The 13,247-nt window shown below is 46.6% G+C and overlaps 1 protein-coding gene across 2 annotated transcripts; it reads right to left on the bottom strand.

The window, feature by feature from the left end:
* Window positions 1-271: 271 nt before the first annotated feature.
* Window positions 272-5,379, bottom strand: PEBP1 (phosphatidylethanolamine binding protein 1). 2 transcript variants are annotated; one of them, XM_039227149.1, is made up of 5 exons: window positions 5,129-5,379; window positions 4,031-4,076; window positions 3,745-3,808; window positions 2,941-3,041; window positions 272-1,253 (listed from the first exon to the last, which is right to left on the bottom strand). In XM_039227149.1, the coding sequence occupies exons 1-5, from the start codon at window positions 5,261-5,263 to the stop codon at window positions 1,036-1,038; spliced, it is 564 nt and encodes a 187-aa protein (XP_039083080.1). In that variant the 5' UTR covers window positions 5,264-5,379; the 3' UTR covers window positions 272-1,035. The 2 variants fall into 2 exon arrangements, with proteins under 2 accessions (XP_039083080.1, XP_039083145.1); XM_039227214.1 differs by lacking the exon at window positions 4,031-4,076 and having other exon boundaries at window positions 3,745-3,854.
* Window positions 5,380-13,247: the final 7,868 nt, after the last annotated feature.

Genomic DNA, 13,247 nt, shown 5'->3' with positions numbered 1-13,247 from the left:
CCGATGTGGGGCTTAAACCCATCAACTGTGACATCAAGATCAAGACCTGAGCTGAAGCTGGATGCTTAACCAACTGAGCCACCCAGGTGCCCATGCCCCTGGAATGGTTATTTCCGCTGTACTTTGATGGCACATGTCTAAGCGTGGGTCCTCTGTAGGGTCCCTAAATCAAGTCCCAGTCATCGAAGCTGTTCAGGGAAAGGGGCTGTCTCTTGACTTCCCACATTTATGAAACCCCATACGCAAAAGGACAAAATACCTGGAGACCTGGTTCATCCACACAATGTTTTATTTTTATTCAACTATAAGCAAACAGCAGAATTAACAATATTCTGCAACCTCAGATCAGCTTTTAGTACGCAAAGAGTGACAAGTTCAACAGGTAGACGTAGGGATTTCTGACAAAGTCACTCTGCCCTGCAGCTCATCTAGATGGCAATGCCTAAACTGCAAAGCGACTCTCCCTATTGCTTATTCTAATATTGCTCTTTCAAGGAGCCAGAGCGGGTCACTTCCTCCTAGTAAAGAGTCCGAGATGTTGAGGGGCTAGGGGACACGCCAGCCTCTGGCTGTCTTGGTGAGAGACGTGGCCGTGGAAACATGACCCAGAAGTGCCATCATGCACAACTCCAGACTCAGCTCACAAATGCAGAGGCAACAAATTTTTTTTTTAAACCTCCCTTCAAGCGTCTTTCATGCTCTGCTCAATTACTACAAGACCTAGTCTTTTTACCTGAATTTTTTCTTCCTTAAATTCTGCGTTGCTATTCTTATATTAACAATGTGATAACCCCATCCTGGTACCAAAATATCCCCCACAACAGAATTCAAATTTGGTAAGAACACAAACTGGGGTGTGACTCTCTGGAATTATAGAAGACAGACAGAAGGAAAAGTCACCCTAAACCACTATCGGACTGCTCAGGCCTCACCTGTGAGAATGGGAAACGGGGAAGCAGAGAAATCTACATGCACCACTGAACTTGAGAACACTGCTCGAGGCCTCCAGGGTGGTTTCGGTCTCCTAGCGTTTGCCTACTTCCCAGACAGCTGCTCATAGAGTTTGGGCACATAGTCATCCCATTCAGCCTGGTAACACGTACCGGCCACCGGGGGCCCAAGCTCGTACTTTTTGCGGAAAGATGCCACTTTGAATTTGCCACGGTGGTCTCCAGATCGGTTGCTGAGAATGGGCTCGTCACACTTCAGTGGCCCGTTCTGCTCGTACACCAGCCAGACGTAGCGGTGAAGGCCTGGAGGGAACATGTACACATGGCCAGGCATCAGGGATGGAGATGTCACTGACCGTCACAGAATGTGCCAATGTGGAGGGACCGAACTGTCCCACTGAAAAGAGGCACACTGAGGATCCGCAGAGGGAGGAGACGTCAGGTCACTCACCTGCTGAAAATCACCCCACGGCTCCTCCCTGCAACTGCTGTGAAGTCCACACCAGGCACTGCGGCCTCTAAGGACCCGTAGGGTCTGGCCCTTCCTCACCCCTTCTCCTTCCACCTCTGCCCCTCCTTCATCCCACTCCGGGCTCCCAGCCCATCTCCAATGGGACCCGATCACAAGTCGTTTTCCACCACCCCCATCTGAACACCCACTTCACCTCTGCCATAGTAACACTTCTCTAAGAGTCTTACTTTTCAGCATAGTCTCGTCACTAGAAAGTGAGCTCCATTAAGCTATGGTGTTTGTCTTGCTGACCGCTGTCACCGCAAAACCTACCTTTGTGCCTGGTGAAACTCACTCCAACCAACTAAGTGGCAAAGACACTGAAAAACAACTTGTGTTCAAAGGTGCTTACAAGGTCACCTTTGTCTATCGGTCAATATTAATGGACTAAAACAACTATGGTCCGGGCATTTTTTAATGTGCAAAGTGTACTTTGCTAAAAGAATATTTTTTAAAAAGCAAAAGGAGGGAAGAAAAAGTCACTGAGGCTTTCTTTTGCTAATGAGAACACAGCTCCTACTCGAGAGAATTGCTTTACTCTCATGGGTGTACTTCCCATAATTAAGCTGCCTAATTGTATAACTGCCCTAGAGAACTTAATAGATCCCTGAAAAAGATGTACCTTTACTCTCCTCTTATGAATGCATGAGAGGGCCCTGAAGCCTTCTGAAGCTTCGGGGTCTACAGATAAAGCACAAGTCTATGGCCAACTGTTGTCGGGGACCTTCCTGTCCCTCTTCAGACTAACAGGACTGGACAGGGTGTCCACCCACCATGACTTCCTTGTTCCAGCAAATGCCCAACAGGTGTAAACAGTGCATCTCCTACTAAAAGCCCAGCCAGCGCTTATCTGACTTGGGGGACTTTCGGTATAATATTCTCTCTCTTTGAGAGAGAATACGTAAACTATAACGTAACACCATACAACACGTGTGCGTATCTTCAGCATACTTAAGTCTTCCAAGGCTTTTCAAGTCGATACCACCCTATACTGTCGACAGAAGTTATAAAGAGATGAAGAAGCCAGTTCTTTATAACGAATTTGGAAACTGTGATCATTTCCAAGATCTTTCGTGGGAACCAGTGAAGGCTGAATGAAGAACTCAGATGGATTAACTGTGTTCAATCCATGTGCAGCGCTCCCACCGCCCACCCCCGGAAGTTGTACCAAGCTTTTTGCAACACTGCTTCCTCGGAATGCTCTCACCGACTTCCCTGCATATGAGGCCCAGTGGCCGAGAGGCAATGATAAGAGAGGCACCAACTGACCAGAACCCAAGGCTCTGGCCACCTGACGTTACTGCAGGTCTCAAGGTCTCTGGCAGGCAACTGCCTTGGGGGTTGAAGTTCACTGCCCAGAAGTCCCACTAGGCTAGGGGATCTCTGAGAACCAAACTAAAATGTGCAGCCCTCTGGCCACTCCTAATGTGCACCCACTATCCCCAGCCGCCTCACTCCCCCAAAGCAGCTTTTACTGACCTGTGCCCTTGGGAGGGCCAGAGCCGACGTAATCAGAGAGGACTGTGCCACTGCTGATGTCGTTGCCCTTCATGTTGACCACCAGAAAATGGTGCCATTCCCTATAACGAGGAACAAGGACAGACAACCCACAGGAAATTAGTACACGCTCGACTCACTGCACAGCCAGCAAATGTACACGAAGGACTGGCTTCGGGCCAGGATGCGGCGATGACACAGACAGACAGTCCTGCTTTCTTGGCCAGCACAAACCTCACCGCTCTGCAGAGAGGGCCCGACACCTCCCTCTGAGATGTTCTAGGCAGTTATCTGCCAACATTTTCTGGAAAGCGCCAGGCAGTAAGCATTTTAGCCTTTGCTGTTCATACTGTCTCTGTGACTATTCAATTCTACGGCTATAGGGTGAAAGGGGCCACTGACAAGACATAAATAAGTTACCGTGGCCGTATTCCAACAAAACCTCATACATGAACAATGAGATCTGAATTTCATGTAGCTTTCACATGTCACAAAGCATTATTCTTTCAATTGCAATCACTTAAAAATGTAAAATCCATTCTTGGTTCATGCGGCTACACAAAAACAGGTTATCAGGCAGATGTGGCTCTGTGTTACACTTTCTAGGCTCCTGCTCTAGGGACTGAAGGGGTAGGAAATGCATACCCTGGCTCAAGCGTCAGTGTGAACATCCCAAACTGGGTCTATTCTCTTGGCACAGCATGTCCAGCGAGGGGCTTACCCCGTGCCAGGAAGCACTAGGTCACCTTTGGATGACCTGGTGTTCCCCATCTTTGCCCAACTTGCCTGTATTTGGGGTCCTTCCTGCTGGGAGCATCTGGATCAGTCATGACCAAGGTGTAGAGTTTACTTGAATCAAGGCCATCCCATGCAATACTCGTGGGCCGGTTTTTAACCTGTAGGAAGGAAGCAATGTGGAGTTCAAAAGTTGGAAATGCAGAAGCCAGCACTCTTTGATGCCAGGTTCCTGAAAGGCAACACACAGATTATTAATAAAGGCTAAAGTTTATTGACTCTGCTGAGAACCCTCAGGTTTAAAGACTGAGTCCTCTAAACTGCANGTAGAGTTTACTTGAATCAAGGCCATCCCATGCAATACTCGTGGGCCGGTTTTTAACCTGTAGGAAGGAAGCAATGTGGAGTTCAAAAGTTGGAAATGCAGAAGCCAGCACTCTTTGATGCCAGGTTCCTGAAAGGCAACACACAGATTATTAATAAAGGCTAAAGTTTATTGACTCTGCTGAGAACCCTCAGGTTTAAAGACTGAGTCCTCTAAACTGCAACCTCACATGGTCTGGAATGACAGGGTCTCTAGATTTGGTGACCAGGAGCTTAGCTGGGGCCTGCTAAAGTGCAACCTGAATTAACCAGGCACTTGAAAGTGTACAGGAAACGACAAAGTCCAGGGGACCCGACTGGACAGTGAGTCTGGGAAAATGGAGGTTAGGGAGAGGGGCACTTTATTTAAAACAATGAGCTCTGTAAAATTCCAACACAATACACTGTCAGAACAGTTTATTCACACCAGTGCCCCGGAGCTTCATGGCCAATAACCAGCAAGTGTCCGGCACTCCAGTTTCGCCACTTGCACTAGCCAGGCCTAGTCTGGTCTCCGGACGGGGCGTTGGAGGCCAAACGGTAGAACACGGCTGGCTGTTGCCCTCGAGCCTTCCAGCAGCAGAACGAGTTTACCGTCGGGTGGCTTCTTGCTCTTGCCCGCTAAGACAAACGGGAGGAATCCGGCGGCGATACTGGTCACTGGTTATATAATGCGTCACATGCCATCCGGTGGGGCTTTTGCCACCAAACCGTGGCCTAAAATCTTGAGACCCGAGCGGAGGCTCTGGGGCCTCGGAGGCGAACTCCGCCACCACTTCCCAGGCACCGCCCCCTCCCCGCCCCCGCGGCCCAGGCTGTTACTGGGCCTGGCCCGGCCTACGCCTAGAAGGAAGTAGCTGTAAAGTAGATCACTTTCCCTTGCAGGCGGAGCCCCGCCCGCCACGTGCCGTGGTCCGGGTGCTCGCAGGTTTCTGCAGGCGTGGGCACCACGACCCCCTTCCCTCGGAGGATCCGGCGCACAGAGGCCGAAACATCCTTCCCATCTCCGCTGGGTCCCCGCCCCGCACACCTCCAGGCCTGGAGCAGAGACACCCCCGCCGCCCGCGGGTACCTGGGTGGGCGTCAGCACTTTCCCCAGCTCGTCGACCTCTGTCCCAGTGTATTTGACCTGCAGCGGATGCTGCGGCCGCTCGTCCACTTCCTGCAGGCTCAAAGGCCCAGACCACTTGCTGAGGTCAACGGGCATCGCGGAGTCGCGCCGGGGCAGACAGCGGAGAAGAGATGCGGGAGGTCAGGCACAGGCCTGCAGCAGCGACTCCCAGCACTCCGCAAGCGGGCGGGAGGCGGCGCGGGACCAGAGGCCGTGACGACGCACGCGCCGGAGCCCAGCCCCGCCCTTCCTCTGTCCTCCAATCACAGGCGAAGCCCGGCCCACTCTGCTCTCTAATGGGTCAAAGTCGGTAGCGCGGGGCGTCCCGCGGTCCCAGGTCAATACAGTAGGTTTTGCTGTTCTTTTTGCACCCAGAGTGGTTGTTGACCCGCTGCAGCAGCCGAATTCCGAGGAACTGCCTCGATTTGCAAGACTGTCTTATCAAGAAATGCAATTAAACTAGCTTTGAGATATATATAACATTTCGCATGATTCTTTGCTCTATTTTTTAAATGCAGAAATGGTAAGGCCTTGCTTCTTTTCCCACTTCTTGCCCCAAGCCTGATTGCCCTCACGCTCTATACTTTCCGCGCATGCTCCTGTTTTGCTAACTGCCAAGTGAGAAGGCCTGAGATCGAACTAATGAGCATTTTTCTAAAGGGACAAATATATTTGCACATGTATTTGACTTCCCTGTCCCCACTCGGTGCATACAAGTTTCCTGGGAAGTGATTTATTTTTATTTTTTTAATTTTTTAAACCATAATGATTCCTGTTTTGCTGGCAAGGGTCTCTCCCTCTGCCAAAACTGCTTTCACGGTGGCCACCAAATGCTTTCTTTTTACTAAATAGAACTATTTAACAGTTCTTAACCAATTTGATCTTAGGACAGTTGTTAATATTGATTACCGCCTTTCCCCCTCGGCCCCAGGTAATAAAAAACTGTTGTTTTCTTAGTGATAAGAATACAAGTTCATTGTAGAAAATTCGGAGGAAAAAAAAACTAAAGAATTAAATAAAAATAATTTCTGTTCCACTACTTGGATATAAACATCAGTTAACAATAATTTCGTTCTGTTTATTCACCAAAAAATTGCATTAACCTCCACCATTATAGAATATATCAAAAATATATCAAAGTATATATAAAAAGTATACCCAAAATATCAAATCAAAAATAAATCACTATTTAATGGCTTATTCTGTTCTAGATGAATATTCAACCATTTATTCAACAATCCTCTTGATGTTAGACATTTATGCTTTTTGTTGTTCTTTCCTTTTACAAATATCTAAATTAACATATTTATACACATATATTAAAACACTTGAGGGGCGGCTGGGTGGCTTAGTTAAGCATCCAGCTTCAGCTCAGGTCATAATCTCGCTGCTCCTGAGTTCGAGCCCCACATCCGGCTCTGTGCTGACAGCTCAGAGCCCAGAGCCTCTTTTGGATTCTGTGTCCTCCTCTCTCTCTGCTCCTCCCCTGCTCAAGCTCTGTGTCTCTCTCAAAAATGAATAAACATTAAGAAAAAGAAAAAACACTTGGTAGGTAGTTTCAGGAAAATTTTATTAGGGATGTACTAGGCCAAAGAGCACTCCAAGGAGGACTGTCATTTACTGACCGTTAGCACTACCATCTGCCAGGCCATGACTGAAGGGAAGCCTTGAAACTCAGAGTCTCATTCATCATGACACCAACACAACGTGGGAGGCACTGCTATTACCCCATTCCATAGATAAATAAACTGAGGCTTGGAAAGGTGTAAGCCTACCTGGCTACAAAGGCCAGACACAAAGCCCTTATGCACACCCTAGCTGGGAGTGCAGGGTGAGGGGAGCGGGGGTAGTAGAGGTGAGGCAGTCATGATCTAGCCTCCAGAAAGCATCCTCCAGGAAAGGCGTCACCATGAAGAGCCCACTTGGCAACCATGAGAATGTGCCTCTTAGATCTGACTGCTAGGAGAGAATTTGGATCCCAGCTTCTATGCTCTGCTTTCAAGCCCAGGCCATGCTTTGGCACACTTTGCCCACTGGCAATGACTGAGCTCTGCAGAGATACTCTGGCAGAGCCAGGAGACTGGGACTCCTCTGTAGTCAGAATGGATTGCCTGCTTTCCCTGAAACTGCACCTCAGGTAGACGCTTCCTGCACAGACGGTCAGATGGCTCTCCCAACCTCTTCGCTCCCTCCCACTTACTTGCACAGCCATTTCCCCTAATAAATTGTTTGCACAGTTTCTCCGGTGACCTAGAGTGACACTCCCAAATTTAAAAGACAGTATGAGGACAACCCAAAGTGGAAGCGAGCTTGGAGTGTTAGGGCTTGGAACAGGGGACAGATGGACTTTGCCGGAATGGAGTGTAGGGATAGGAGTGTTAGGTAGGGACAGGTGGATGGCATAGCAATTAGGCCGAATAAGGCTGAAGAGATGAGAAAAGGAATATCTTTCTATTTATTTTTATTTTTTAAAATCTTTAGTTATTTTTGAAAGAAAGAGAGAGAGAGAGACATAGAATCTGAAGCAGGCTCCAGGCTCTGAGCTGTCAGCACAGAGCCCGACGCGGGGCTCGAACTCACAAACCACAAGATCATGACCCAAGCTGAAGTTGGACATTTAACCGACTGAGCCACCCAGGTGCCCCATCCTTTTATTTTTTTAACCTAAAAAAAGTTTAAAATTTTCTCCAGTACACAAATAACCAGCCACATAGCATAATCTAAGGGCATGGGTATGGGACACAGAATGAGTTCCTATTCCAAATACCTCACCTTTGAAACCCTGGGCATGTGTGGCAGGCAGAAGAATGGCGTCTCAAAGATGTCCACATCCTGACCTCAGAATCTGTGAATATTGCATGGCAAGGGGGAATTATGGTGTCAGGTGGAGTGAAGGTTGCTAATCAGATGCCCTTAAAATCAGGAGATTATCCAGGATTATCTGGGTGGGCCCAAGGTAATTCCAAAGATCCTTAAATCAGAATGGGAAGGCAGGATTGTCAAAACTAGAGTGATGCCCTGTGAGAAAGACTCAACCAGCCATTGCTGGCTTTGAAGATGGAAGACGGGGCCATGAGCTAAGGAGTGCAGGTAGCCTCTAGCAGCTAGATAAGGCAAGGAAACAGATTCTCCCCTAGAGCCTCCAGAATGGACGTAGCGGTGCTGACACTTTTGATTTTAGCTCAGTGAGACTTCAGACTTCTAACATCCAGAACTGTAAGAAAATACCCCCGTGTTGTCTTAAGCCACGAAGTTTATGGTCATTTGGTATAGCAGCAACAGGAAACTCACAGAGCACATGACTTATCCCTCTCTAAACTGGGTTTACTGACACCCCTGAAATGATTCCATGCAACTCACCTGATGTGCCTCATACACAGCCTGGCACCTCCAAGTAGGAAGCTATTGCTTTATTTGATGTTCATTGCATAAAACTCATAATAAAAATAAGCAAACATAATCAGCTAATTAAGCAACGTCTTTTAGCAATCCTACAACCCAAGTCAATGAGTGTGTTGCTGTATTTCCTTCCAGACTTCTCTCTATGGCTATAAATGTGAATATGCATATATGAAAATCTGATTTTCATATGGCATACTTGCTGTTGTATAATTTGCCTCTCTGTGGCTTTCTCCAGTCATGTCTGTAAAAAAATACAGCAACATTTCTTTAAATCTGGCTTTTTATTGATTTTTATTTATTTATGGGTTTTTTTTGAGAGAGAGAGCATGCACAAGTGAGCAAGGGGCAGAGAAAGAGAGAGAATCCCACAAGGGGCAGAGAGAGAGAGAGAAGTGGGGCTCACCCAGGGCTTGAGCAGGGCTCAAGCTCACCCGATGTGGGACTTGAACTCCTGAGCCCTGAGATCATGACCTGAGCCAAAGTCAGACGCTTAACAAGTGAGCTACTCAGGCGCCCCGCAACATTTTCTTTAATGTTTATTTTATTTTAAAAAAATTTTTAAGTTTATTAGTTTATTTTTGAGAGACAGAGTGAGTGAACAGGGAGGGGCAGAGAGAGAAGGAGAGAGAGAGAATCCCAAGCAGGCTCCTCCCTGTCAGCACAGAGCCCAATTTGGGACTTGAACTCACAAACCAAGCCAAAACCGAGAGTCGGATGCTCAGCCAACTGAGCTACCCAGGCACCCCAAATGTTTATTTTATTTTTGAGAGAGAGAGAGAGAGAGAACAACAGGGTAGTGGCAGAAAGAGAGGGAGACGGAGGATCCGAGGCAGGCTGTGTGCTGACAACAGAGAGCCCGATGCGGGGCTGGAGATCACAAACCGTGAGATCATGACCTGAGCCGAAGTCGGAGACTTAACCGACTGAGCCACCTAGATACCCCTACAGCAGCATTTTTAATAGCTGCACAGGATTCCATTGTATGGATCTTCACCTGTTCATAAACACAAGCCGCCCCTTTGGGGACACGTAAGGCATTTTTGCTATTATGCTCTAGAAACATCTCTGCAATACTTCCCTTTGGCATGTAACTTCGGACCCTCATTGGGTTGAATTGAGTTGGTTGTTTTCTCTTGAGGATAGAAAATCCTGAAAGTGGGTCAAAGAAAATCTACATTTGAAGTCTGAGATACCATGTTCCATATTGGCTTGGGGCTCTGTGGTCAGTCTTTAAGTGAAAAAGGCACCTAGCATTCAGCCAGGTTTACCTTGTCATTTATTTCTAATGTTTCAACCTCCACAAAGTTCTATTTTCATGCTCATATCAATATATGTAGAGTACGTGATCCACATAAGGATGCATACATAATTCTGCATTCGACCTCCTTTATTATTTTATTTTGAACATTTCCTGATGTTAAATACGTTTCCAAAAAAAAAAGTTTTTTTTTTTAAATGGCTAACACAATGGGGTCATGAATGGCTTAATCATGCGTATGTTGGTTTTCATTTTCTCCCTTGACAACCAGAGGAAAGTGGAAGTTCAGAAATTTCAGGAACTTGCTGAAGGCTGGCAACCCGCTGAGGAGAGAGCATTTGGTCTGTGCTGAGTGGTCTGCAGAGTCCAGAGCAGGGTCTGAGCAGAGAGGCAGGGCTTGTCCAAGACACAGCTCCTGGCAGCCAGAGCAGAGGCAGCCCTGTGCCCCTGCAAATGCCCACGGTAAGCCTCGTTTTCACCCAGACACCAAGGAGTGCCCCAGAAATCCAGGTTAAAACCCAGCCCTGGAGACGTGTGGAGGCTCCTGGCATTCAGCAGAGATTCTCTATATTTACTGATTACTCAGAGCACTGTTCACGCATTAAAGGAGATGGGGAAAGCAATTTTTAAAAAGGAAGAAAAGAAAAACAAATGTTATCTTTATTGACACATATCCACTATATACTTGCCTTTCTGGGTTGTAATCTGTGTGTGTGTGTGTGTGTGTGTGTGTGTGTGTGTGTGTGTGTGTGTCTAGGCAGGGAGCTTCCGCTGGTGCTGTCCTTGGGTAGCCTCAAATGAATGAGTCTGAAAAACCGCAGGTTGTTTTTGTTTGTTGAGTGAGGGGAGGGAATTCACTGATGTGGTTATTTGGTGGAATGGCTTCATTCCAGTTTACTCATTGTGCTTCTGCTAGAGCAGCATTTCACCAGGCAGGCCTAGGCAAAAAAAAAATAGTAATAATAATAAAGCTCTGTCCTGTGGCCATAATTCAGAAACTGTTGTTGAGGCCATGCTTGATTTGGAATTGTAACATCAGGGGATCCAGGCACTGGCTGTTGGCCATGAAAGCTGGACTGAGGTACAGTTCTGGAAATTGACCAAGATCTTGGTCTCTGGCACTTCACTTGTTAGGTTTTTATACTGAGATGTTTGCTTTTCTGCTATAAGAATCAAAGCATTTTATTTTATTTTTAAAGATTTTGATTTTGAAGTAATCTTTACACCCAACATGGGAACTTACAACCCCAAGATCGAGTCACGTCGCCTGCTCTACCAACTGAGCCAGCCAGGTGTCCCTCAAAGCATTTTAAGACACTCTTTAGGGGCGTCTGGGTGGCTCAGTTGGTTCAGCGTCCGACTTCGGCTCAGGTCATGATCTCACGGTTCGTGGGTTCGAGCCCTGCATTGGGCTCTGTGCTGACAGCCAGCTCAGAGCCTGGAGCCTGTTTCAGATTCTGTATCTCCCTCTCTCTCTGACTCTCACTGTCTCTCTCTCTCTCTCTCTCTCAGAAATAAATAAAACATTAAAAAAAAGATACTCTATATTCATTAGGAAAAAATGAGACAGAAAATTTTTTAAATGAGCAACCCTATTTCCTCAAAAAAATTAAAGTAGGCTTCTGATATGACCCAGCAATCCTACTTTTGAGTCTGTATCCAAAAGCATTGAAAGCAGAATCTCGAAGAGATATTTGCACATCATATTCACACCAGCATTATTCACAATAGCCAACGGGTGGAAACAACCCCAAATTTGTACTGATGGATGAGCAAAATGTGGTCTCTCCCTACATGCAATATTACTCAGCCTTTAAAAAGGAGGAAGCCCTAGGGTGCCTGAGAGGCTCAGATGGTTGGGCATCCAACTTCGGCTCAGGTCATGATCTCAGAGTTCATGAGTTTGAGCCCTGCATCAGGCTCTGTGCTGACAGCTCAGAGCCTGGAGCAGGCCTCAGATTCTGTGTCTCCCCCTCTCTCTGCCCCTCCCCCGCTCACACTCTGTCTCTCTCTCTTAAAAATAAATAAACATTAAAAAAATTAAAAAAACAAGGAAACTCTGTCACAGGCTATAACATGGATGAATCTCAAGGACATCATGCCAAATGAAATAAGTCAGTCACGAAAGGACAAATACTGTACGATGCCATTTAAATGAAATATCTAAAGTAGTCAAATTCCTAGAGACAGGAAGTAGAATCGTGCTGCCAGGGGCAGGGGAGGGGGCAGGGGAGGGAATGAAGAAAGTTCTAGAGATGGATGATAGCAAAATGGTTTCCCAATAATGCAAATGTATTTAATGCTGCATAGCTGTGCTTAAAAATAATTAAGATGGTAAATTTTGTGTGATGTGTATTTTATCGCATTTAAACATAAAAAATGAAATAAATAAGAAGCAAGCAAATCGTGTATATACACATGATGCAATATAACTCAGCCCATAAAAAGGAGTGAAGCACCCATACTTGCTACAATGTAAATGAACCTTGAAAACATTATGCTCAAGGTACCGGGTGTCTCAGCTGGTTAATAATCCAACTCTCGATTTCAGCTCAGGTCATGATCTCGTGTTTGTGAGACCAAGCTCTGTGTCAGGCTCTGTGCTGACAGCAGGGACCTTGCTTGGGATTCTCTCTCTCTCCTTCTCTCTGCCCCTCTCCCGCATGCGTGTGCTCTCTCTCTCTCAAAATAAATACAAAACATTTTTTAAAAACCTTTGAAAACATTATGCTAAGTGAAAGCCACACACCAAACAAAGGCCAAGGATTTTATGACTCCATTTACACGAAATATCCAGAATAGGTAAATCTGTGGTGAGAGAATGAACACTGGTGGCCACGAGGCGTGCAAGGAGGAAGGACTGATGAGCCACTGTTTAATGGGCACGGGGCTTTATTCTGAGGGGATGAAAATGTTCTGGAACCAGATAGAGGTGGCAGTTGCACACTGTGAATGTACTAAGTGCCACTGCTTTGTTCGCTTTAAAATGGTAAATTTTATGTTATGTGAAGCTCACTTCACTTAAAAAAAAAAGAAAAAAAAGCAAATTCTAGAAGTCACCTGCAAATATATTGGTAGGCTCAGAGGACATTAGCAAGATCACTCTACCAACAGCACATGCTTTTAGAGACTGGGAGGCAGACACAAGACAGATTAGCAGGTATAGACACTAGTGTTGCTTTTGCTAGCATTCATTTCTCTTTCAAGTACTGACAGCCCATTCCTCTGTCACTGTCAGTGCATATGGGTTGGTGGGGGGCGGGTCCAGGGATGGTCACGTGACCAGAGGCTGACCAATCAAAGCATTGCATCCCTCTGGTCTAGCCACTGGTTCCCGGATGCACAGGTGACCAAGCCAGCCCAATGAGACTCTGTTTGGGGACCTCAGGCAGAACCACTGTGAAGAAGGACTCTCTCTTC

Source organism: Hyaena hyaena, unplaced genomic scaffold (genome assembly GCF_003009895.1).
Source record: "Hyaena hyaena isolate Hyena2069 unplaced genomic scaffold, ASM300989v1 scaffold_0, whole genome shotgun sequence".
NCBI classification, from domain to species: Eukaryota; Metazoa; Chordata; class Mammalia; order Carnivora; family Hyaenidae; genus Hyaena; species Hyaena hyaena.
Note: the sequence above shows the minus strand (reverse complement) of the source record. Positions and strands in the feature narration are given on the sequence as shown.